Source organism: Hippocampus zosterae, chromosome 8 (assembly GCF_025434085.1).
Source record: "Hippocampus zosterae strain Florida chromosome 8, ASM2543408v3, whole genome shotgun sequence".
NCBI lineage: Eukaryota > Metazoa > Chordata > Actinopteri > Syngnathiformes > Syngnathidae > Hippocampus > Hippocampus zosterae.
Window position 1 is genome coordinate 19223274 of NC_067458.1, and position 24746 is coordinate 19248019.

The window sequence follows — 24746 nt, forward strand, 5'->3', positions numbered from 1 at the left end:
ATTCCAAAAACTGCTCGATTATTAGAAAACAGTAGGAATATTTAGTTTATCTAAAAAAATTTAAATACATTAAAATAATCACCCAGATAACACACAATTGGAAACGCCATCATTCAACATTTTTTGGGGGGGGGTCACCTAAAATGTCCTTTTTTTTTTTTTGAAAGATTTTTTTTGTCAATGAAACTATTAAATGAATCTGAAATATTGTCTTAAAAAAAACTTTCTTCTCAAAACAACCAAATTCTCATAAAATGACCCACCCCCTCCAAAAAAAATCACCCAAAAATTATATGACTTGATTCTTGATTTTTTTTTTCCCCCAATGTTTTATATTAGACTGGGAAACAAGAGAAGGCAAACATATTTTCATCTCTCGGGCTTGATTTATTTCCTCACATTTCACAGATAAATTACTCCTTTTTTTCAACAATTGAAAGATACACATCTTAAATGTACAGAGATAGTATACATAGACGTGGCCAGATCTTGTTTACTCCCGCCGTTATTTGTTTTTAAAGCAACAAGTTGTTGAATTTTGACCGCTTACGTCTTTTTTTTTTTTTTTGTGGTGTACAATTTTGGTGGACCAGCCAGGACACTTGGCACATTGCGCTTACATTTATGCTCATGTTACTTTCTTTTTTATTGTATTTTTTTGCAGTTTGCTCAAATAAGAAGGCTGTTTATTACAAGATTTTGGATCACAACACAGATGACTTTCTATTTTTAGCCTTTTAGGACATACTGTCATTGCTTGACTTCTTCTTTAGCAATAAAACAAATGTGAATACAGTAATCATTTGTGTTTGAATTAAACACTACTTTGCACTTTTATGTTTTAGGGTTAGTAGAATAGTCCAGTTCGCCCAATAAGGCTATGTCGATGTGGTACATCTTGACTGAGAGACAAGCTTTGTATGTCAGTGAGCTAAGTTTAGCCTGGGTTGTTACAGAGAGTCTTTGTCGCATGCAGATGGCCACTTTAGGTACTTTTTTTTTTTTATTAATAAATCAAGTCATCTGGAAGCCATATATATAAGGGTAATCTTATAAGATAAATTGAAAAGATATAAACATAGTTTGTTTAAATGATTATGATATGAATTATCTTAGGAAGGGTCATCAATTATTCATGATTTTTTTCACTGTTTGTGAGCGGTGCGGATTACTGTATATATATGATTTTTTTTTTTATCAATGTACACTTTACATCAATTGGTGGAGCCTTTGAGCAAAAAAAAATTCCTTACTGTTATGAATGATGTCAATCATTTTTATCTGAAGTTCAATCCCAAAAAATAATGTAAACAAACACTTTTCGGAATTACTTTAGATTATTGTGACCAATTTCTACCTTTTTTTTTTCTTCAAATTGCAACGGTCCACATCTAAGCCTTGCTTCAGTGCGATGTTTGCATGCATACTTCTGGCTTATAAGAGAGCATTTAATTCCATAGCAAAAGTGGAATCGGAAACACAACAATATCCACAAGCATAGAGTACAGTGAACCCCCACTTATTCACTATTCACCTTTTTTTTTATTTTATTATTTTCCGGAAACTACCGTCTATTTATTTGCTGGAAAAACTCACCAATTCTGGATCATCGTGTAGCCAGGGAAGTGTACTCAAGTAAATGGAGTTTGAATGGCCCTCTTATGGCATCTATAGACAATTACAACAGTTTTTAGCAGGGCTTGGCATCAATTGTGGATTTTTGCTATTTGCCGCAGCGTTCGGCCTCCATCCCATACAGATAGCGAGGATTCACTGCACTACAGTTCGGTGGATTCAGTTGCGTGTGGGGGTGGAGTCCCCCACGCTCGGATCGAAGGGCAAACACAGAGGGCGAACGCACTTGGCATCGGAGCGCCTTCAGTTGGGGAGCGTGTCCAATCCCAGCGAGGCCGCATGCTGCTTGGCCCTCAGCCGGAGATTCTCGATACTGGTGGTCTTGCTATTGAGGCTTCCCGGAAGGCCGCCCGGTGCCCCCGGCAACAGCGGGCTGTTCCACACTTGTTGCGCTTGAGACAGCGTCTGGTAGTAAGACTGGCAGGGCAGCGAGCCCAGCGGAGACGACATGTTGACGTTCATGCCCAAGTAGGGCAGCGAGGACGGCGCGCTCATGTCGAAGGACGGGTAGTGTACCAGGTTGTTGGTGGCCGCCATGTGCTGGCGGAACTGCTCCTGCAGCCGGAAGAGGCTGAGAGGCGACGAGGCGTACGAGTTGCTTTGGGCCGGACCACTCGGCATGCTGCTGGAGGACGGCAGGGCGGGCGAGCACAGGGGGGACTCTGAGAGACAGGAAGAGGGTTTTCGTTACTTCACATCAACAGTCTATGACAGGAATGTATAGTTTTCATCAATTAGCATCACGCATCGGGGTCCCGATTAGACAGCAATGGGAGAAATCCGAAGAGATGGTGATCTGAAAAATGAATCGTTTTTCAAGGGCCAATTGTTAAATCCAAATTAACCCTCAAATGTCTAATTTAAACGATATGGCTAACTTCCTGGGTCACTTTGGGCAAGAATTCTTGAGACTTTTTTGTGGGTCCCATAAAGGACATATTCTTTATTGCTAAGTAAACAGGCGAAATCAGCCCCTAAAATTTGCATTATTGGAATTTCGTGTTTTACGGGGAGCGATCAGATTTCGTCAACTAAAAATATCTTTTAGGCATGTATTTTTGAGACTTTTTTTGGTGGGTCTACTCATGACAGTTGGGCCTACCAAATTTCATTCTGCTAAGAGAAACTTAATTTACGGGGACGCCAACTTTCTTCTTTTTTGTTTTTTTTTTTTGCTATGAAGCTCAAGTTTTTGTGCTGGCCCTGATTGCTATTTGGAACTGTTTGGAACTCCCTACACGTTGGCTAAGGCGGCGCTCCAGCTGAAGAAAAACAGCTGCACTGTAGGTATGGTGTTTGTTTGGTGATGAGCAGTGTTCTTTTCACCAAACGTACCTTTTGGAATCGGGGCCAATAATTTCAACCTTTGTCTCATCAGACCACAGCAAAATATCCCACACATTTCCACTGTATATGGAAAAACTGTCTAATTATACCATCAGTGACAACTTGGCGAGCCTCATGAATGTCAAGTCCTTCCCATGACGTTTATTCATTCATTCATTCATCTTCCGTACCGCTTGATCCTCACTAGGGTCGCGGGGGGTGCTGGAGCCTATCCCAGCTGTCTCCGGGCAGTAGGCGGGGGACACCCTGAATCGGTTGCCAGCCAATCGCAGGGCACACATAGACAAACAATCATCCACGCTCACACTCACACCTAGGGACAATTCAGAGTGTTCAATCAGCCTGCCATGCATATTTTTGGAATGTGGGAGGAAACCGGAGCACCCGGAGAAAACCCACGCAGGCCCGGGGAGAACATGCAAACTCCACACAGGGAGGCCGGAGCTGGAATCGAACCCGGTACCTCTGCACTGTGAAGCCGATGTGCTAACCACTGGACTACCGGGCCGCCTCCCATGACGTTTACTCAAGCAAATTCAAAGTCCTAAAATTACTGAGTAAGCCCCCCCCCCCCCCCCCCGTGCTTCACAGCATCCTGCATAGCTCGTCATTCCCACAACAGGACCCAAAGTACAAAATGTTCATCTCTTCATCTCCATGAAGACATTATTCATACCTGATGTCGGGCTGAGTTGCTTGTAGGATGGCGAACTGCCACCGGGGTGGGTCTCCCCATGCCCTCGCGCCTCCTCCCTGTTCCTTCCTCTCGCCTCCCCCCTCACTCTGTCCTCCGCGTCCGCGTTGTCCTCTACCGCCGACTCGCCGTCCGATGGCTCGGGTGAGGTGACGTTCACTTCCACGCTCGTCTCGCCGGGTTCGTGAGACCTTACCGCCGCCACCGGCAGCCTGTCTGACTCGGAGTGGCAGGAGGAGGCGGAGGAGGGAGGCGGCGGGGTAGCGTGGGTGTCGGCGGCGGGCGTCAGCTCGGCCTTGGTGTCGTCGGTGGAGGCCTCGGTGGTTCCTGACGCCTCCTTCTGCTTCTGGAGCTGCTCCTTCTGCAGGCTGCGCTGCTTTTTGCGAAACTTGGCTCGCCGGTTCTTGAACCACACCTGAAGGTGAGATATGCATTTTTTTGGTTACAAAAAATAACACTGTAACACCGATGATAGCTGCTAGCCTGTCGATGATTTTTTGCATTGTTTGTTAGCATTAAGCTAAACAGACTTGCCGAGTTTTTTTGCCTTAACGATTCCCACAGTTCACACAATTCCCTTTGTTTGACGTTTAGTTTGACAGTACGCTTCTACTGGGCGCTTTGTTCAACAGTGCCAACCCTTTTTGTGAAGAAATATTCGCTGTCTGCCACGCTGCTACATGTTGTGAAGTGTGTCACTGCCACCATACAGTGCCTGTATCTCAAATTATTGCTGTCATGTCACGGAAAAAAATTATTATACTAACGACGGGTCTTATCTCTTCAGCATCTTACCTGCACTCGGGCCTCGGGCAGGTTGGTGCACATGGCCAGACGCTCCCGCATCACAACATCCGGGTAGTGCGTCTTTTGGAAGGTCTTCTCCAGAGCTTCCAGCTGTTGGGCGGTAAAGGCCGTCCTGCTGCGTCGCTGCTTTCGGTGCTGGGAGCCGTAGCGGGCCTCCAGGATGATGTCTTGAAATGTACAGCCGTTGAGAGGAAAAACAAACCACGCGGCACGTTGAATTCAGGCTCCCTCCGCCGCAGAGGGGGTCGACGGTGACACAACACCACCAGCGACTGATACTTACCAGCCAGTCTTTCGGCCAGCGTGAGGGCATGCACGGACGGCCGGTAGTCGGGGGCGTGCTGAGCCTGCTGCGCCGCCTGCTGGTGGAGGTTATACATGGCGCTGAGGGAGTTCATGGCGTGCAGGGAGTAGCCGTTTACCCCGTAGTGCTGCATGACCTGGGGAAAGCATCAGGTTAGTGTCAAGCCTGTTTCGTTTACTTTTATTGAGTCAAAATGGATATTTTGCATCTGAAAAAAATTCAAGGCACATGTCCAAAGTGGATACGACTTTTCTTGTACCTTCTGCTATTTAATGAGAGCTTTTGCCTGTCACTAAAAGTCACTGGAATAGATAGATGAACAAAGATACATTATATATAAGTAGTCATTTCTCTCTAGGTGGTGTTCAACGCAAAACCCTATAAAGCTATACTGTATTCTGCAGAGTGCAAGTAGAAATTCTCCATTAGGAATTAGCACCACTGCAAACGGAAAAATTAACTTGAGTTGTGTGTGCGTGCGTCTGTGTGTGTGTGTGTGTGTGTGTGTGAGAGAGAGATTTATAATTGGCATCGATGAATTGTAACTTATCCAGAACAGTTAGGTTGCATTTAAAGCAAATTTTCTCAAACTTAATGTCATGATTGACGAAAAAAATATTTTTACATGATGATGAATATAATGTTCAATTTAATGTATATTTCAAAAGTCATGGTTCACAGTTGAAAGTAATATTAGCCAGTGTAAATAGCACTTAAATAACTTTACAATAACCTGTGGCGATATCTTATAAATGAGGATATCAAATGTAAAAATAAATAATTTTATTACAATTCCAACCTCATGGAATTTGTTTGCAGAACACGTTTCAATTAAAATTAAAAATGTTTAGCAATAGAAGAGGTGTGATTACATTTTTTTAAGGAAAAACTGTGTTTATGATGATTCGTTGTCATCATCAACTTATTATGCATCCTCTTCCTATATCATGGGCCTACCTTGCAGGAAATAATTGCCACTTCTTATCGTGATTTGGTTTTTGTAATTATAGTTTCTAGTTTCATCGTGTCCTCTGTTATAATATCAAAATGTTTTTCTAGTCATGTTTAAAATACCCCATCTGACAATGACAACTTTTATGTTGCTTGATATTATTTCTACTTTGAAATAACGTACCTTGTTACGTTCTTCTCAATACCTTTTTTTTTAATCTGACGAAGGCTATAATTTATTATAAATGAGCGCCCCACATAAATTGTTTTCTTTACTGTGCGACAGCTTAACCCGTTTTTTCTTCTTCTCCCGGGGTCCTGCATGGCTCCGTGTAATGTTCCGAACGCCTGCAGGCTGACTGACACATTTACGTGGGGGTCCCCGTGGACTGCTGTCTAATGTGGGTGCAAATAGGTTTGAACTGTACCGGACTATTAATTTATCATCTAGCTGACACATGAAAGGTCGAGCAGCATGTGTGTGTGCGTGCGCGCGTGGGCCACTGTGTAAATGTGGATGTGTGAGTTCAAATTTCCTTTTAGAATAACATAATCTCGTATTCTTTTGCCAACATCCACCCAAGGCAGTATTCCTGTAATCTGCACCGTTTTAAAATGCATTAAAGAAGAGAATAAATATCAACATTGTCGTCTTTCCGGACACGTGGCTCCGGGCTGTGATTTAACACTCATTATGCTAATTGCCGTGTATGAATTACACAGCATTTGACTCCGGGCGTGGAAATTGTATTGAAAACATTATGGGAAGGAGGGGGAAAAAAGTATTTTATTGTGAGAATCAACCCGCTTGAAATGAACGTTAAAAAACAGCAGATAGGTTATATACAATTAAAATATTTGCCCCAAAAATAAAATGTAAAATATTGTGCAAAAAAAAAGTATTTATGAACCGTTTTAGCAGCATTCGTTTTTGACATGCGGTAAATAATAGGACACGTACATGTGTGCAGAGAATCCGCAAACAAAAATACAAAACCAGTTTCCTGAAAAAAATGTATCATATTGGAAGTAATCCCAATAGAGGTGCCGATACGGATCCTTGTTTTATTTTTACCACGTGAGTCACAATATAGACTTACAAAATAAAGTGAAGAGTTTTTCCTCATTTATTTGTAGAAACATTATGATTATATATTATTATTATTATTGCACTACATTTACAAAGAGTATTTCCCCCTATTTTAACAGAAAATAAATAACACAAAAGTAAAATTGGGGTGCGCGTTAAAAAATACATAAATTTCAACTTACCTTTCCTCGTTTTTCTCTCTTCAAGTAAAATATCTCCACCCGCTCTCGATTATTGTCCTCCTAAAGCGCCACACCCCAAATCCTCACATTTTCATTATTTGGTTTAAAAATATAATTTAAATGTTTCCGTTTATACTTTGTGCGTATCCTGAAAACATCCTGGTTGATTCCTGAAAAGTGGAGCGGATGCTTGTGGCGTCCATCTCTCGGCCCTTTTAAAAAAAAAAATGCGTGGGCGCAGTGACATCACTAAAGTGCTGGCCAATCACGTCGCTCTGCTCCAATTAGCAACCCCGCCCCATTCCACCACGAAAGTTCAGCATCGGTACTTTCCTGCCAACACGCATGATTAATTTTCGTAGCATTTTATGTTTACTTTAAAACATGGTTACTTTAAACGGTGTTCTTAGTATAAAATTACATTCATATCTATTTTTAAAATTTGCATTACATAAGTATATGTGGACGTCGTACTTTAGCGTCTGCACTTTCATGCCACCGTCTCACAATAACGATGACGTATTTATTTGGGCCATTAGTTTTATTTAATTTACAGTAATCCACAATTTTACGATTGTATGTCATGTGTACAAAAAGAAAATTCGTGCCTTTCTGCAACAAAAACCTATTGTCATTTGAAATGCTATTGTGTTGAACGGTAACAAATGAGCTTTAAATGGTTCCATTAAGTCTTCTTTTTTTTTTTTTTTAAGTTAATTTGGTCCCGTGTTATTTAGCTGCCGTTCATCGGAAAGTCATCCGAGCTCGAAACTCCCGGTTGGACCCCCGAGTGATGTGTTTTGGGGGTTCAAGATTTGGTCGCCAAGACGCCATCTCACTCGCACCCTCCCTAAAAGAAAAAAAATCTTCCAATGACTGCCGCTAAGAGGATTAAAACACTAATGCCCCGCTCCTCTTCAAGCTTTTTTCCTCAAAAGATTTCGTCTCCGTGAGGGGAAAAAAGCGTCTAGGTTTTGGAATTAAGGGCAACGAAAATAAGACAACGAAGTAGCCTTTTAATGTAAGTAAAGCTTGCATATTTTTTCGAGTGCAGACAAAAAAAAGGGGAGGGGGTGGGTGAGGAGGGACGGTGTCGCGAGGTGCTCAACTTGACTGGAGATTTTTGGACACTTTTGCAGTCATGCAGCGTGGGAAAAGAAAATTAACAATTGATGTTTTGGTTGTATTACCCCAAACCATGCAACAGATGGTTATCCGTGCACGTCGGCCTATTTATCTGATTCAAAAATTAAAAAAAAACATTCCAGGTCTGATTTGTTTGAAACATTTAAGAGTTTTGTTCCCCCAGGCTATAGAAAGCACCGCATTGCCTTTTGGCCCACAGAGCAAAGGACAATCGGATTAAGTTTGTGAGCCAATCAAAATAAGACCTCTTCATTCCCCGTGTGGGCAAACAATTTAGAAAGCAATTAAAACAAAAAAAGGAATCACCTCAAATCTACCTTGAAAGTCATGAATTGTGCTTCCATTCGAGTGGAATCCATTAAAAATCAGAGCAGATCACATTATTTCATCAATTAAACGAGGTTTTAAAATAAGAAAAAACGAACCATGTTCATATCCAAGATGTAAAAAAAATTGCAACACTATATTCACATCCTATTTTATCATTCACTAAACCACACATGATTTTTCTTGAAGGGAATAACTCGACCGTATTTTTCCCTGCAACCTATGTTAAATAAATACATTCTAAAATTGACTCAAAAGGGCAGGAAAAAAAAATGAATGGACGGAAAGATTTTTCTTGACCCCTTTAATGCACCAATAATGACAACCTGTAACCTGATAACGTGAAAAAGGGTTCAAGAAAAAATGTATTTCAATATAACGACACAAATGATTTGAATAAAATGATGTAATCATATCAAAAGGAATGTCAATAGATAGATACAAGCAAAGTAATTAAAAACAATGCTTAAAAATGATGTATAGGAACAGCAAATGTATATTGGGAATTGTCAACGTATGATTCTTTGTGTCTAAAAACAATTGTTTCTCAACACGCACACACTTTTTGGACAAAGAAAAGCAAGTTAAACAAAAAATTCTCCTCTTCTGATTGATTTATTCAAAGTTGCAGCTCATCGGCTTTCATTTGACAAATTTGCTCTCTTAGGCTATTCTCCTCTTCTGCTGCTGCTGCTGCTGCGCTGGAAGTTTTTCCGCTCTCCACTTGCAAACGCGGCCGTTCATTGTGCTCACCTTCAAGCTGCTAACTTTCCTAAACCTCGAATTCATCTGAGATTTCCCTGGATTTCCCGGGCGCTCTCATTGTTCCGTGCGCCGGGCCCCGCATTCAGCCCCCACTTTTTAAGCTCCTCTCCAGATCTAAGTCATCGCCTTTCCTCTCCATCATCCTCTTCCCGCTCTCCAAACTTTTATCCCTGCATCACGACTCGAGGCGGCTGAGCCGAGGCGATTTATGAACCTCGTTCGGTTTTTAATCAGGTTTTAGAACGCCGGCGTGTTTGTCATTTCACTCCTCCAGTGGCCACTGCAACAGCCTCGTGCGTCAAGTCGAGGAGAAAGTTGACGCCTTCAGCCTTCAGAGCCCATTAACTTGTATCATTAAGCTTTCTTGAACTTCATGAATATATTAGTTGGCGGGGGCCCGGGCGCGTGCTCGCCGTCAAGGTTAGCCCCCGCACGTGCGCTCATTTGGGTGAAATTAATCATTTTGATGTATGGCTCGGAATGGAGCGCTTCCAAAGGGACTCCTGTGACTGGAGTAACAAAAAGGAGCTGCCATTAGTGGTCCTCGGACTTGCAATTAGACCTCAAACTCGCTCGCGCCACGTGTTGGTATTGGGGCGATTTTCTGGTCCGGGAAGATTTGGGCAAATGATGTCGTCGAGTGGGCCTCACATGCTGCTGGACGCTTGCTGATAACTGTCCTCTCAAAACTGTTTGCTCACAAAAAGCTCAATTATTGGTCAAAAATGAATTGATCCACGATCTGGGTGGATTTGATATTGAAAAAAAAAACTTTTCTATTGAGCAAACCCCAAATTTGGATTGGTTTTTATTGGTTAAATTGATCTAAGGTGTCAAACTCAAAGCCCGGGGGCCAGATCTGGCCCACCGCATCATTTTACGTGGCCCGCGAAAGCAAATCAAACATGTCAACTTCCATGGTGCTTGCTAAAATCTTGACCAAAATGTCCAAATCTTGTATTTAATAAATAAGAGACGTATTGTCTGCATTTTCTTGGAACCAAACCCCTCGTTACAGAAACGTAAACAATAGCTGAATAAACCATTATAATTGCCTTTTAAAAATTTGCGTTCAGTCATAACGGCCCCCCCTAAAAGGAAACGGTGACTAACATGTGGCCCATGACAAAAATGAGTTTGACACCCCTGATAATGAATCTGTCCGTTTTTGACGCAACCCTTTCCAATATGCGGCGCCTTACTCAAGGTGTAGGCAATTACAAACAGTTCCAATATGTACTCTTAAAAACTCTCTAAAAACAGTTAGGTCAAAAAAAAAATAAAACAAACGGAAAAATTGTATGATGACTTTCACCGGCTTGAAAACAATCAACGGAATTGCAAGAATGTCCCTCGGATGTTTGACGGATTAAGTTTGTTTCTGTTTCTGGACAGGGAGCCGACATGCTGATGCGTCAGTGCCAAAGCAGCTCCAGAACATCCTCGTAAAGACCCTTTTCCCACTTCTGTGAAGGTGACCACAAGTTTTTCCTCACTAGTTCATCCCGGCGCGATCCACGCGAAAGGCAACACGAGGCCGCGCTCGCGAGCGCTCCCCTTCTCGCAGACGTTGACATATCGAGGTTGGCAGGTTTGTTTCCGCCCTCTTTTTCAGAGCCGCGCTTTGCTTGTGACCCTCGGGCTGCGGCCCAAGCACAAGGGTTCCTATTGTCGGGCCCTAATCCAGGGGCTACACAGCTTTAGCAACACGGTGGGATAAAAGCCCATCAAACCACTACTTTACGGGGGAAAATCTTTCCTAATCCCTCGCTTTATCGAAACAAAAGGAAAGAAACAAGAGGAGAGAAAGAAATTGTGCAGACACAGGGCAAGAGAGGGAGCTAAGATGCAAAGTAGTAGTTTCACTGGAGAAGCTAACCATTTTTGACAGGCTTTCACTAAACGATTGACACAAAACGGACACTAGGATTCCAAAAAAAAAAAAAAAAAAGGCCATTCAGGGTCTCTCTTTATTCTCAAATTGAGCTTTAAAATCCTCAGCGGGATTTGTTGAAATTAGCCAGATTAAATTCCAGAACCGTAAAAGGACTTGCGAGGGGACACCTGTCATTAGTGGAAGCGGTTCTCAGTTTTGCACACATAATGTAAACTACGAGATCTTGAACTTTTGCTTGTGGAGGGCGGCGGGGGGCACGTATGGGAATGTGTCTTGTTTTGACTGTGACCTAAAAAAAAAGCTCCTTGGTCAGGAAGAATTGAGCCGAGCCCTCGTGTGGGAATTCCCGCGAAAGACGCTGAATGGCAGCGACAAACCCTAAGTCGGTTTCTACCAGCTCGCGGACGCGTCGGCCTTTTGTGTGAGAGGACCTCCCGCATACACGCGGGCCCATCTCGCTGTTACGTATGACGGACGGATCCTCGTGACCCCGTTTCACTGCCAATTCCAATTTGAGTCTCGGCTCTCCAATCCCCAAGCGTCGCGTCGGGCAAATGACCGCGCTTGGTGTTTCCATTTTCCAAAATGCACCACCAGAGGACCATTTGGCTCCCGAGGAGCGCTGTAGAGATTGAGAACAGGTCGCTTTGTTCTGGTTCTCCAAGTCCAAAAAACTTGCATCGCTCCGAGGCTCTCGGGTGACGACGATAATTTACGAGCTGCCAGCGCATACTCTACCTTGTCCTCAGGACACTTGACACTTTGGGATTTAAAAAATTTAAGATACAGCATGGGTACAAATGGACTTTGCTGGAATGGTATTTGTCATCTTCCCACCCCCCAGCCCCTCGCGCGGTGCCCTGTTACCCCCTGGAAGGGGGTAATTAAGAGATAACAGGCTGGGGATGCTCATGAGGGAATGAGTGATTAGTGATTCATTACATGAGCTTAGAAGAGGCAAAAAAAGGGAGGAAGCCGTCTTGTGGGGGGGCTGACGGTGCGACTGGAGAAATTGCCAATGGATTTATCTGGGAGTAATTAACTATCACCCAGGGGAAAGGGGGCTCCTAAACCTACAGAGGAGTCAGACTGGAGAGGAACCTGAACCAAGTCCGTACATCACCAGTATTGGGGTGGTTTCAATGCTACGTTTACAAACGATAGAATTAATACACAATATCGAATTGGTCTATTTAAATGCTCTCTAAGCATGTTTTATTTTTATGTCTTTCAACACAATTTTAAAATAAAGTCAAAAAACACATTTATTGAGAGAAAGCAAGAGCAATAGATCACATCAAATTATTGTTCCAGTGCAACAGGCTACTAATCATTCTGTGTTTACAGTAAACAAATCCAGTCAAACCAATCATCTCGCAATATACGTCAATAATCATTCCCAAAGATGTTCATTATAAAATTAACCTACAGCTGACGTTTTCTAAGGGCCTAAAATGTAGGATTATAGTGGATCACATTCAACAACTCTCAACAACAATTTGCCGCAGTAACTTCCTGTTTCCTTCTTCTTTCTTTCTTGCAACACTTCAAAAAAAAAAGAAGTGGTGCCATCTCATGGTTGATAATGGAATCACACTCAATACCAGCATTCGACCAAAATAGTTTTGACTGGACAAAAAGATTCTGCGAAATAGCGAACTGCTAACCTGGGACCAATGATGGAAGCGGGTTTACTATGTTTTTATTTTATTATTTCATCCTATCCATGTTAATGAGTGAGGGGTGAAGCGGCACCGTAGCGCTTCTTGTTGGTTGCTTTGTCATGTTTCGGTTTGTGACCAACAGGTGGCTCTGTAGGGCTCTCCCTGCAGCTGCACACCTGTTGGTCGTTAGGTCATTAGCTGTTTAAAAGAAATCCCGGCACAACCACTCATGTCCTGTCGTGTTTGTTTCAGTCATGTTTCGGTCACTGTTAGGTTTTTAGCTTCAGTCATGGTTTTGGTTTGCTACTTTGGATTCTTTTTGTTTTCAGGACTTTATTTTGTTAGTTAATTTTCTCTGTGTATTAATACAATTTGTCAATTACACCATGCTCCTCCCTCTTGCCTGATTTGTGGGGTCCACCGCCACCTCGCAGCGTGACAACTTCCTGAATTTGTGCGGAAATGAAGAAATATTGCCCTCGAAGAACGACGCGCACGGCGCACGCAACGGCTCCCATCCACTATTTGACTCTCATGATCCTATAAAGTCCATATTCCCATCTTCGTAGTCCTCCCAAAGCCAGGCTCCCATCCAAGAGTAATCCTCTCTGGTCCACATGAGCTGCACAAAGCGGTGCGCTCTTACACGGAGAACTTGGGTTTTCACCCTACGTTTTTATCTGATTTGGGAGCACTTAGAAACAGCTCCGAGTCTTTACGCCATTCAAACGGACGGGCGGTGTGATGGTGCGAGGTACCTCTCGACATCTGTCTTTTGTTGTCAAATCTGCGCTAAAGCATCTGCGGGTCATGTGGATTGTGACATTTAGAGAATTGAGGCTCATCTGTGCAGCTTAAGCGTAGTCTTGTTTTAAAGGCCTTCATTGCAATAATGGCCGCTGATATATTTCATTTGGCACGCCGAGGGGCTTCTTTTGTAAGCTTTATTACTGTACGGTGTTGTTTTGTGAAATGAGCATAAGGGGTTGTTGTTTTTTTTTTCCTGTTGTTTTAGACCATGTTCTGCACAAAGCCCTCTTAGAAAGGCTTTGGAGCTGAAGAGCCGCATCCGCCATTAAGCCACTGAGCAAGCTAGCACGGTGTGTGTGGACATGTGAAACAAAAAACGAAGGTGCTGGATGGCCAAACGGTACCCTGCAGGTATGTCAGAGGAGAAAAAAAAATATATAATATGCCCCTTAACTTTACAATGTGTATTATTTCTAGTCATTGTGTATTTTTTCTGTTGAGCAACATGATATTATGAATAACTGCCTACTGAAACGAGCACATGAATTACTGTACAGTATATGCTAGTAGGCTAGTACATTTTTTTAGGAACCTGAAACCAGGATTTTAATAAGCAATGAAAATATGACATTATAATGAATGAACAATTGGTTTCTATGTTATATAATGTCTTTGATGAGCCATTATGGTGGTCATTATGGTGGTATTTAATACGTCGGATCGAAATAAACATTAAAAGGTTAACATTTTTATACTAGCTATAAAAATTTGGAGAGCCACTGGACTAGTATTGTACTAGTGCTAGTCTATTACTACGAAATTAATAATCCCTCCACCGCACAGTGGTGACACCGAAGAGACATCCGACCTAAGCCAGTCAGTGGAGATGTGTATTGAGAGTATTTGTCTAGTCAACTAATGAGTACTGCTTAGCTGCCTGCTGAGTTGTAAACGGAGAACGCCACCCAAAATACACAACATAGGTCGGGGCTGGTGGGAGGTTTGCATGAGTACACTGCAATTAACCCATTTCCCAAACTTACAGTTCTAGCCAGTTTCGAGCCAGCCAATCAACAAGATCTCAGCTTTTTTTTTTTTAAAGTAATTTTAACTTTCTATATAGTACCTGTAGTTTGGAAAATGCTGCACGACTCCCACAAACTGACAAAAGTAATTTTCAACACTGAATAATGCATAAGCATGTCAGACAACGCAGGAAGAGAACAATAGTATATCCATTTGTGGAATTCAATTAATTTAACCATAATTGGACATAGGAGCTTTTACCCAATGAGTAACTCCTCCAATGTTCAGACGTATCCCAAGTGACTGCGGCAGAACCTCATTCGTTGACTGACGCTGCTGTGGGCTAGCTAGCTAGCTAGCTCTGCGCGGACATTAAGAACTCTGAATTGTTAGCGCGGCTGTCAAAGCTGTGTTAGCTATTGTTTGGCTTCTAAGACTGAGCCACTGGGCTACATGTGGACATGATAGACTTGCTATCAGTAGTACAATTGACTCATGACTATGAATGAGATGAATGAACTATGCTAACACACAAGGGAGAGTCATGGAAGCTGATGACACTGCATGGGGACTTCTCACTCACACCCGTCACTGATATGATAAAGTGCCTGAATTTACATTGTGTGTGTGCGTGTGTGTGTGTGTGTGTGTGTGTGTGTGTGAGTGTGTGTGTGTGTGTGCGTGTGTGTTTCAGAGCTGTCCCATCCCGTCAGATGGTTATGAATAATGTATTGATAGCCAGCCCCCTGTGGTATAGTCCTGGCAATCCCGCCATGTGTGTGTTGTGTCGTGTTGTGTTGAGGCTGCCCAGCTGGCGGGGGTCGCGCACGCACATGCACACGCAAACATTCAGCCAGTCCCTCGAGAAGCGTGTGTCCACCTTCCCTTTTCATTCATCAATCAGCGGCCCAAAGTGTTTAACAGCAACAATGGGGCTGTTAAGAGGCCCTCTCTTTACGTGGCGGGAGTGGTGATAATTACCCAAACATGAAGTTGTCACTCTTCAACGTGCCTCCATCTCAGCATCTGCCCCCCCCCCTTAATTTCCTCCCTCTGTGTGTGCGTGTGTGTGTGTGTGTATGTGTGTGTGTGTGTTTTCTTTCAATGTATGCCGAGGCAAGCGTGACACAAAGATGGACAGTAATTGGTGCGATTGATTTTTAAAAGCATGTTCATTTGGCCCCTTCCTTTGTGCGGAAGGAGGGGGTTTTATTAAGCCTGATAGATGCTTGACTATGTTTCCTTTCACACGCACTATATTTCATGTCTTCAAACATCGTTCTATCAAGGAACCCTTCACTCATTTCATTGTATATTTGCATTCGTCCTCGTTACACATTAATTGAGTTCTACAAAGTCACGTCGAATAGATTTTGGGTTCGATCACAGCTCCGGCCTCCCATTCAAACTCCTGGGCCTGTGTGGGTTTTCTCTGGGTACTCTTGATTTCCTCCCACATTCCAAAAACATGCATGGCAGGTTAATGGAACACTTGAAATTGTCCCGTGTGAGTGTGAGTGCGGATGGTTGTTCATCTCTGTGTGCCCTGCAATTGGCTGGCTACCGGTTCAGGGTGTCCCCCGCCAACTGCCCTAAAACGGCTGGAATAGGCTCCAGCGACCCTTGTGAGGATAAAGCGGATTGGAAAATCGCTTCAATTGCAAATTGCAAACTCATTTTCACCCACGGTATTTTTTTTTCACATAGATTGGAGTGAAACTCCATTTCAGGGACGCCCCAAGCCCCCAATTCATTTTGTGACATCAGTTGCACCGACCACGTCAGGAAAAATAAAGCCTCAGGGACCCATGCCTGAAAATGAGCAGGAGGTCAGCCATTTTAGTTTGAAGCAGCCATTTTGGGTGATTTCCAGGGCTTGTGTTTTTGACAGATTCGTCGATTCTGGCCAACCCAATGTGAAGTCACTCAACCGGCCACACTTTTGTGAAAATACCACTGTGTAGAATTTTGAGGGGCTAATTGCCTTGAAACTGCATCACGTCTATGGAAGTTACGGATTGCTATCCTATATAGTTCAAAAAGGCGGCGCTCTGAGGTCTTCATTCGTGGCAAAGTCGCGCCGCGCAAACAAACCCGACAAGCGAGATCGCATAGCCTGGAAACTCATGAGGCTAATCCATGATATTGATCAGTGTGTTTCCTATGGGCCCCTGTAATCCATCAAGCTAACAGTGTGGGATAGGCCTAATTTATATCATCTGAAAGGTGTAATCAAAGATGAATGAGCCCCGGCGTGATAGAAATGTGCGCTGGGTCATAATTTCCGGCTCTGTGAGTAATGATAGAAGAGCGTCGAGAGAAACTACAAGTCGAAACAACATCCAAACTAAATTTGTCCAGTCTCTAGAGCACATTTTAAATGGAAACATCCCCTAAGTCATCAAATTCAGAATGTTCGGGAAAATTCTGGGCAGGAACGCTTTTAAAATATCGCAGAATTTACTCATCGTTTTTGTGTGATTCATCCACAAGAAAGGTACCGGTGATAGCAAGGTGGACAAAAAAACGTGACCTGGAAATTCTTGCTACGTTGGGACAGTGCCGCTTGCGACTCTGTCGTGGCCGCTCATACGGCAAACGCGACAATCGACGATTGTCAAGGAGACTTGCGTTCATGTGCTTTGCGCATTGCGCGGTTAAGTTCGACGTATGTAAGCGACGAATCAAAAGTATACCTGAGACGTCGCACGAAAAGCAGCCGGCGTCTTAATCTTACATCAAAACGCGCGCGTGTGTGCGTATGTTCCCGAATTAGCTAACAACAGCTTGAGCCGCAGCACAAAAGGGAGGCTCGTGTAACGCGTTGACCCCTGGAGGCAGGAAGATGGCGGCGCAGTGAGGGAGTGTGCGGAAATATAAGTGTAAATATATGTGAATGTTTCCCCCTCCCGCTTTAAGAAGTGCAACCCTTTAAATAAGGCCAGGAATAATCTGTTTCCCTCGTCGCGGTCGATCCGGCGGAGGGATTTTCAGAAACATTCGCCAGTTTGACACAGATCTACATAATCATTTTAAGTTCCTCGCCGCTCCTTCCAATGATTCTGCTGCTGTCACTTTAGATACCGCTAAAACTGATTTGGGCGCCCTAATCTCCCGCTATTTCTTAGACTGGAAAAATCTTTAATATTATAAGGAGATTATTTCATTTATAATTGATTGAGTGTATTTGCCGGAGTGCCACTTCAAAGTTGGCTGAATTAAAGACGCCTTTAAGACGCACCGGCGCCTGGGCGCAGCCACCCAGTCGAGGTTGTGTTTAAGAGGAGAGGTAGAGACGGTAATGTGTGTGAGCACGGAGGGAGTGGGGGCTGGTTCATGCAAATTTCTTAAAGTGGGCTCAGGAAAAGAATCCCACTCTTGAGCAGGCAATTTAGCACTCGGCAGACTGATTCAAATACGGATAATATTGATACTGTGGTTGGTATGACTGATACTGATTGATACCATGCAGTGAGATGGGGGCTAGTTTCTCTTCTGTGTGTAGCGCTTTGGTTTCATCAAATATTTCATTGAGCCCATGGCTTTCAAAGGGATTCTTTACTTATTTATACGTTTCACCTCCTGTTTCTGCCAAAATTATACCTATTATTCTCCTGGAATGAATGACATTTTTGAGTGCCGAAACATACACGAAATCTCACTTAACTTTGCGCACACATCAGGCCTGGCAAAAAAAAAAAAAAAGGGTTTAACTGAGTCCTATCTCGTTATGTTTAACCTAGAGGACTACAAAAATAAAATTTGTAGTGATCCCCAAAAATACACAGAAAATGAGCTATGATTATTTGAATGTACAATTTTGGTCCATTTTTGTACAGGGCTCATTTTGTCCTCTTGTCCTGATTGACTTCAAACTCGGGCTGGTCCATCTGAACACCTGCAATATCAAAAGGGGGGGGGGGAAAATCTTGAGTATTCAAAATATGATTTGACAGGAGCGAGGTATCAAATTTAGATTTTCAAAATTCCGTCCAATTCCTAACTAAGCATTCTCGTTTGCTTAGGAACACCTTGTGGTCCGTGATTTGAGTTTGATTTGTCATCGCCTTGCAAAACTGATTGCCGTTCATTGCCGATTTCAATATCAGGAAATTTGATATCGGTCTTCCCAGTCCTCATTCAGCCTGAGAATTAATTTCCGAATGAGAAAACGTGATTCACAAATGGGTCTTAATGAGCGCCGTCCTCCAGCGCTGGTATTTGTGTGAGGTTGTATGGGGGGGGCATAAGAGGGATCAAGCGATGGCCAATTTCTCAAATTGAAAAAGCCAAAAGCCACATGGATCAGCCGCGTATTCATCATCTGCACGGTCGTCTTAATTGGAATTCAATTTAGCGGACGCTCAATTGGCTCTGCTTGATGGGCTCCAAAGTACATTTGAGCAGACTTAGACACACTTGTCACATGATCAAATGGGGGGGGGGGAATACGAAGCAAGTGGATGGTGAATGGGCTTGCACTTTATTCTGGGGAGGGGGCATCAGTAGCTTCTATATTTTTGGAGCCCCCCCCCCCCCCCCATGCCCTCCCATTCCCTTTTGAAAAACATCCACCAACCTCTCTGGCTCTCCTTCTCACACACTTTTGCGCCGGTTGCTTTCATGTCATTTGGATGAATGGTTAATAAGGCAGAGCGTTAAGAGGATTATGATGTGGTCGGGCTATAGTGCCGCCGCCGCTGCTGCTGCTGCTGGACAGGGGGAGGGGGAGTCAGAGCATCTAAAGCAGTGAGATATATCTGAGATGATGGGGGGGGGGGCTTGGGGGGGCTGGCCATTGACTGGTTACAATACTGGGCTGAGCATCCTCCTCACTGTCAAAACTCATTTAGTCAGAACTAAGCACTCCAGTAGGCCATATCGTCTTGCCTTTCTTTTGGCCAATGTGTCTTTAAAGACTCGCTATCTCTTTCTCTGCATTAATAAAGACCCTTCAAGAAGTGGACCAATGAGAGCGGGGGAATAAAGACAGATGAGCAATCTGGGAGGTAAATTTTTTTTTAGGGTCCGGTGTACATCCGTAGAAGGAGCTTATGAAGTTGAAAGGGCTTTCAGAGAATGAGAGTTATTCGAGTCTCTTTCCAGGTGGACTTCCCTGAAAGGGGCTCTTAAACCTCTGGATGTGTTTTAAAGCAACTGTGAGGACGGACAAAGCTTCAGGCAAGCGAACGCGCCGTGGTGTGTGCGGTCCGTTGCTTCCTCGTCAAGTGCGATACGATAAGATACGATAAGATTCTTGTTGTGATACCATCCTGAAGAAAAACAAAGCCCCAGATTGGTAACAAGTAAATACAGTGCTGGTATTACTGAAACTGATATCAATGCCCATACTCAACCAAATAAATCCGCTATCGCTAACGCCGATATCAGTACCAAGTCGATAGATGGCCAGTATCACCAATACCAATATGAATACCAAGCGCAGGTTCAGTATTTACTCAACTTTCACTTTATCTGTTCTAAAATATATCAAATGTAAATGTAGCCGCTGATAGCCAAAAGCCTCAATTCCGTTGGGATCCCTCTGCCGTAAGGACATGGTGTGTTTCGTTTTAAGCTAACAGGATGTACGCTACGTTGTCAGTTGACATTGCTATTTGTTCTCTCATCTCTCTCTTTTCATCCTTCCGCTTGGTTACGTTTGTTTGTGTTCTCTGTCTGTCTGTTCCCCGTTTTGCGTTTGTTGCCCAATGCTTTTGCTATTCTCTTCGCTCTCTCTTGTCTCTGTCTGCGCTCTCTGTTGGCATCCAAAGATCTTTCCACATACAGACCACTTGTACCGTATGAATAATTGAACACGGTTTTAAAAAATTAAAATAAAATGACAGAAGGTAATATGGTAAAAAGTTTTTATGAACTAATTACAATGTGAAATCAATTTAAGAGGCGCTGTGAAGGGATAAAGCTAACATGTTTTCACGGATGAAGTGGGAGGTTAAAAAAAAATGCTTTCAAATGAATACGAGCAAGAGAAAACTGGTTTAAGAGGCTGGCCTTTCCACTTTACTCCGCTTGTATAACTTGAGCATGAAATAGAGCGCTACGGTTCTCCATTGGTTGAGCCACACTGCGAAAAAAATGTCTTTGCTTTCAGCCGCCGACAAGCGACCACCGTAACTCCTGTTCGGTTAACGAAAGACACCATGTCCACAGGCTTTGTGAGGCCTGTTTGCTTTGCACACATCTTGTTTTCTTGGGGCTCCTCGCCACCCTAAAGTCCTTTTCAGGGAGTTTATGAGGGCCCGCAAGAAAGCCTCGGCCGTGTTTGCTTTGGGGAATAGTCTGCTGACAGGCTGTTAAAGGAGCATGTCGGTGAATAGGGCCCAGTGCGCTTCTGCCACTCCCGGCAGAAGTCTGCCCTTCCTTCTCCGATAATCTGTCACACCTCTTCTTGAATAAAACGCCGCAAAGATTTTGGCACACTCCTGTCAGGGTCCCTGCTTAGTGTCTTGCACTTCAGACCAAGAGTGAGAGCAGGGGTGATGTTGTCATCTTGTACATCTTTACTAAGCTATCAAACACACTCGGTGAGACTATTCTGTTTCTTTCTATGGACTTTAACATGTATAATAGCAACTGTCTGCCAAAGACCTAAAACCGAGCAGGCGTTGCAAATTTTACCTTTCTTAGTGTTGCAGCTCAGACACATAAAGAACCTACAGTATTGTCTTTTAAGCGTACAATTATTTTCCTAAAACTCCCAAGCGAATACAACTACGTCTCTCTTCTGCAACACACCTTCTGTTCTCATTCAGATCGAGAGGCGTTCAAAGACCGCCTCAGAAAAACGTAAATTAATGACACCTTCAATGGCACTAAGGAAAAAAAAATACACCCGAATAGAAAATCGAGCTAGGAAAAGTAAATACATAACTAAAATAAAATAATTAATTCTATAGGGGTGTTCATGAACACACAACAAAGGAATAATTCTTTTGACATCAACATGGACACAATTCTGACACACAGACACAATTTAGAGGCTTCCATTAACCTGCCATGCATGTTTTAGAAATGTGGGAGAATACTGGAGTACCCGGAGAAAACCCATGCAGGCACTGGGCGAACATTCAAACTCCACACAGGAGGGCCGGAGCTGGAATCAAACCCTGCACCTCTGCACTGTGAGGCCGACATGCTAACCAATCGTCCACCATGCTGCCTTCAAGTCCACCTAGTAGTGGGGGAAAAAAAACAACCAATATGTTTTCTTTCTAGTAAATTGAGGTATTTTTGTTCCTCAACAGCTCGCATAAAATTCCCCTCAATAGATGTCTGTGTTGTCATGTCAGTCCATCACAGGCTGTCACGCCCGCCGAATGCGAGCCGGCGCTGCAGGAGGGGCACAGAGGACGAGGTGGCGTATTTGGCGTGGCCTGTCGGAGGTTTAATTCCTGCGCTGGCGTCGGGAGCATCGCCTCGCATATTTAGATTTGGGCCGGGCTGCCATGTGGGCTCGGAGATACTCTGCCGCCGGCTCCTAACAACCCCCCCCCCCCCCTCCCCGTGCTCCATTCAGGGGCTTGTGAGGAGCCTCGGCATAGCGTTTAAAAAGGAGATTAAGTTTCCTGCAGAAAGCAAAGCTCCTTAAGGGGGGTATCTGTATGCCTCTCAGCCGCCTGGTCAGTGAGGGATGCGCCGATTGGGTGGGGGGGGGGGGTCGCTGTCGACCATCTATAGACAGTGGAGGGCAGGGGGGGGGGCGTTGGGTGATGCTGACCTGACTCCTTCACCTCCACCGGCCAACACTGGACCACCTTTGGATGCTAGAGGAAAGAGCACAAAGACGTGCATGTAAGCACTTGAAGTGGATTAAAAAATATATATAGATTATTTTGTCTGTTTAGAAAAAAATCGTACGAGTGAAAGGTTTTGAAAACGTCATCGAACTTTTATTCTCTTGTTACCCTGAGCAAAAATCATGTGTATCAGTGTTATGGCTGTGCCAGGAATGAAGACACTGAGAAAAATTCCATCTTCACTGGAGTACAAAATTTCATGACCTATTTTTTTCCACATGAATTTGGTCTGCATGTTGTAAGTTTATTTGGTTTAATTTCATGTTAAGGCACTTCGGCACTGGGAAGAAACAGTGAGTGACTTTTGCATCTTTCTTTTTGCGACTAAGACCTTAGGAGTTCTTTGAATGATGAAAATCACCCATTTGGATTAGGCCAGGAGTCACTTTGTGATATGGGGGGTCGGGGGGGGCGTGTAATAAGTAGTGCATTCAGATTGTAGATTAAAAATATACCTGTCTTTAAAATAATGAAAATGAATGGAGTTGAAATCTACCCTTGAAAAAGGCTTTGGAAGGATCCCCTGAGCCAAAGTTGACTCAATGGAGGGAAAGGGGAGAAACCCCTTACGTGTTCTTTTAGTCGATTAGCAATACTGATGACGGGCTTGAATGAAAGAGTGGCAAAAAAAAATCCATGCACGGCTAAAAATGAACGTCTTATCTGCTCTATTCAGCAGAGGCCTTGCCTTGGAAGTGCTGTCAGATCCTGCCAATAGCCGTAATGGACCCTAATTCCACATCAATGCAGCCTAAATGAAGTGTCACAGGAAGATTGATCTGCTCAGATGAAGGTTGTTCTCCTGCAGCTCGGCGCTTCTCCTCCGCAAACACCCTCAGGTACTTCTCTGATGCCATTGACGGGCCGTGCATTTGGTACCTGGGCCTTCAATGGAATCTGAACCGACTTCATCACCTCTTTACTACCAACGGTACCATGTCGCCATCGGAGAATCCGTCAATACTATACAAAAATGTGATAGTTAAAATAATAACAAGCATCTGCAAAAGTTTAGATTAAAAAAAATTTACATCACATGAAAAAAACATTTGAATAAAATACATGATCTTTACCGGAGATGTTAAAAACAACGGTCATTTTTACGAAATGTTCGAATCAAGAGATGCAAGTTCGCGTTTCTAGAATATTATTTTTTTCACGCCAATTCGAAAACTGCCCAGACGTGTTTTGCGAGTCTCACTTGGCTTTAACAAATTTTACTCTGACAAGCCAATCAGAGGACAGAAAAATACTGACATCATCAAGGGCCAGTGTTCTGGCCCTGTGAGGATGATTTTGACATATGATTGAAAAGAGCCCCCCATCGCTGATATACTTGAAATTACATCTGCCAACACGACTGATTCTGAAGGCCCTGGGCAGATTACCGTTTAGTTACATGGCAACACATTGAAGCTGAAATATGATTGGACAATAATTCAAACAGCCACATATATGTACTGGTAGCAGGGTAACCAATAGTAGCAAATGAAGAGGGCCAATGTGTGTGTGTGAGCGCGAGAGCGAGAGGGAGTGTTAAGAAAAAGTCTTAAATATATTAAAATAAATCATTTTCTGCTTGCATGTGAAGGCATTGGGGGGGTCGCGGCGTCGCTAATGTATGAAGGTTGTCTAATATTTGCTAGGCCGCTTTCGATGAAGGCGCGTTGGCTCGTCGTCTTGTGTTGTCTGACAGGTGCACGGGCGCCATAATGCCGCCGGCGGGAGACTTTGCAGGGAGCTTAAACACGAGCAGTCCTCCTACTGTACACATCTAAACCCCCCATTTTGCTCCTTTGCGTGAGTAATTCTTGTCCACAGAAGTGGATTTTTACTCTCTGTCACTTTTTAATCGCTACTTTCTCCTCTTTGCGGCGCATTAGGCTAATCACACACTAATTCTTAACTTCTCAGAATATACTGGGTGGCGTTGCCGGGCTCGCTATGCCTCATATCTACAATGAAGGATTCACCTGGTATTCAAGGCCATGCCATTCTAGGGACAACCAAAATCATATTAGTGCTTTTTTTTCAAACACTTATACAGTGGTACCTCTACTTACGAACGTCGCTTTGTTACGAAACGCCTCAACAGGAAAATATTGCCTTCAGATACGAAAGGTAAAAATACAGTTACGGTTGCTAATTGCAAGTCCGATTTTCCTGAAACGCAACATACTTATAGCTACTCTGCCATTGGCTATTCCGGAGCATCGTCCTGTTCTCCTATTGGCTAAGAGGGACCCTTACGTAAAGCTGACAAAAGCAGACGGCCTTTGCTCAGTTCTTTATAAAACGGCAGGCAAAAGCCACTTCTCAGAGAGAACATGAACAAAAAAGG

The 24746-nt window shown here is 43.5% G+C and overlaps 1 protein-coding gene and 1 long non-coding RNA gene across 2 annotated transcripts; one reads left to right on the top strand and one right to left on the bottom strand.

The window, feature by feature from the left end:
• Positions 1–1800: 1800 nt before the first annotated feature.
• Positions 1801–4920, bottom strand: dmbx1b (diencephalon/mesencephalon homeobox 1b). The gene is made up of 4 exons (XM_052074096.1): positions 4767–4920; positions 4472–4650; positions 3659–4091; positions 1801–2297 (listed from the first exon to the last, which is right to left on the bottom strand). Exons 1-4 carry the CDS (start codon positions 4918–4920, stop codon positions 1879–1881), a joined length of 1185 nt encoding a protein of 394 aa, XP_051930056.1. The 3' UTR covers positions 1801–1878.
• On the top strand, positions 4816–24746 carry LOC127606093 (uncharacterized). Its single transcript, XR_007963732.1, has 5 exons — positions 4816–4939; positions 10644–10839; positions 13825–13970; positions 23082–23244; positions 24102–24746. It is a non-coding gene; the product is annotated as an uncharacterized LOC127606093 (long non-coding RNA).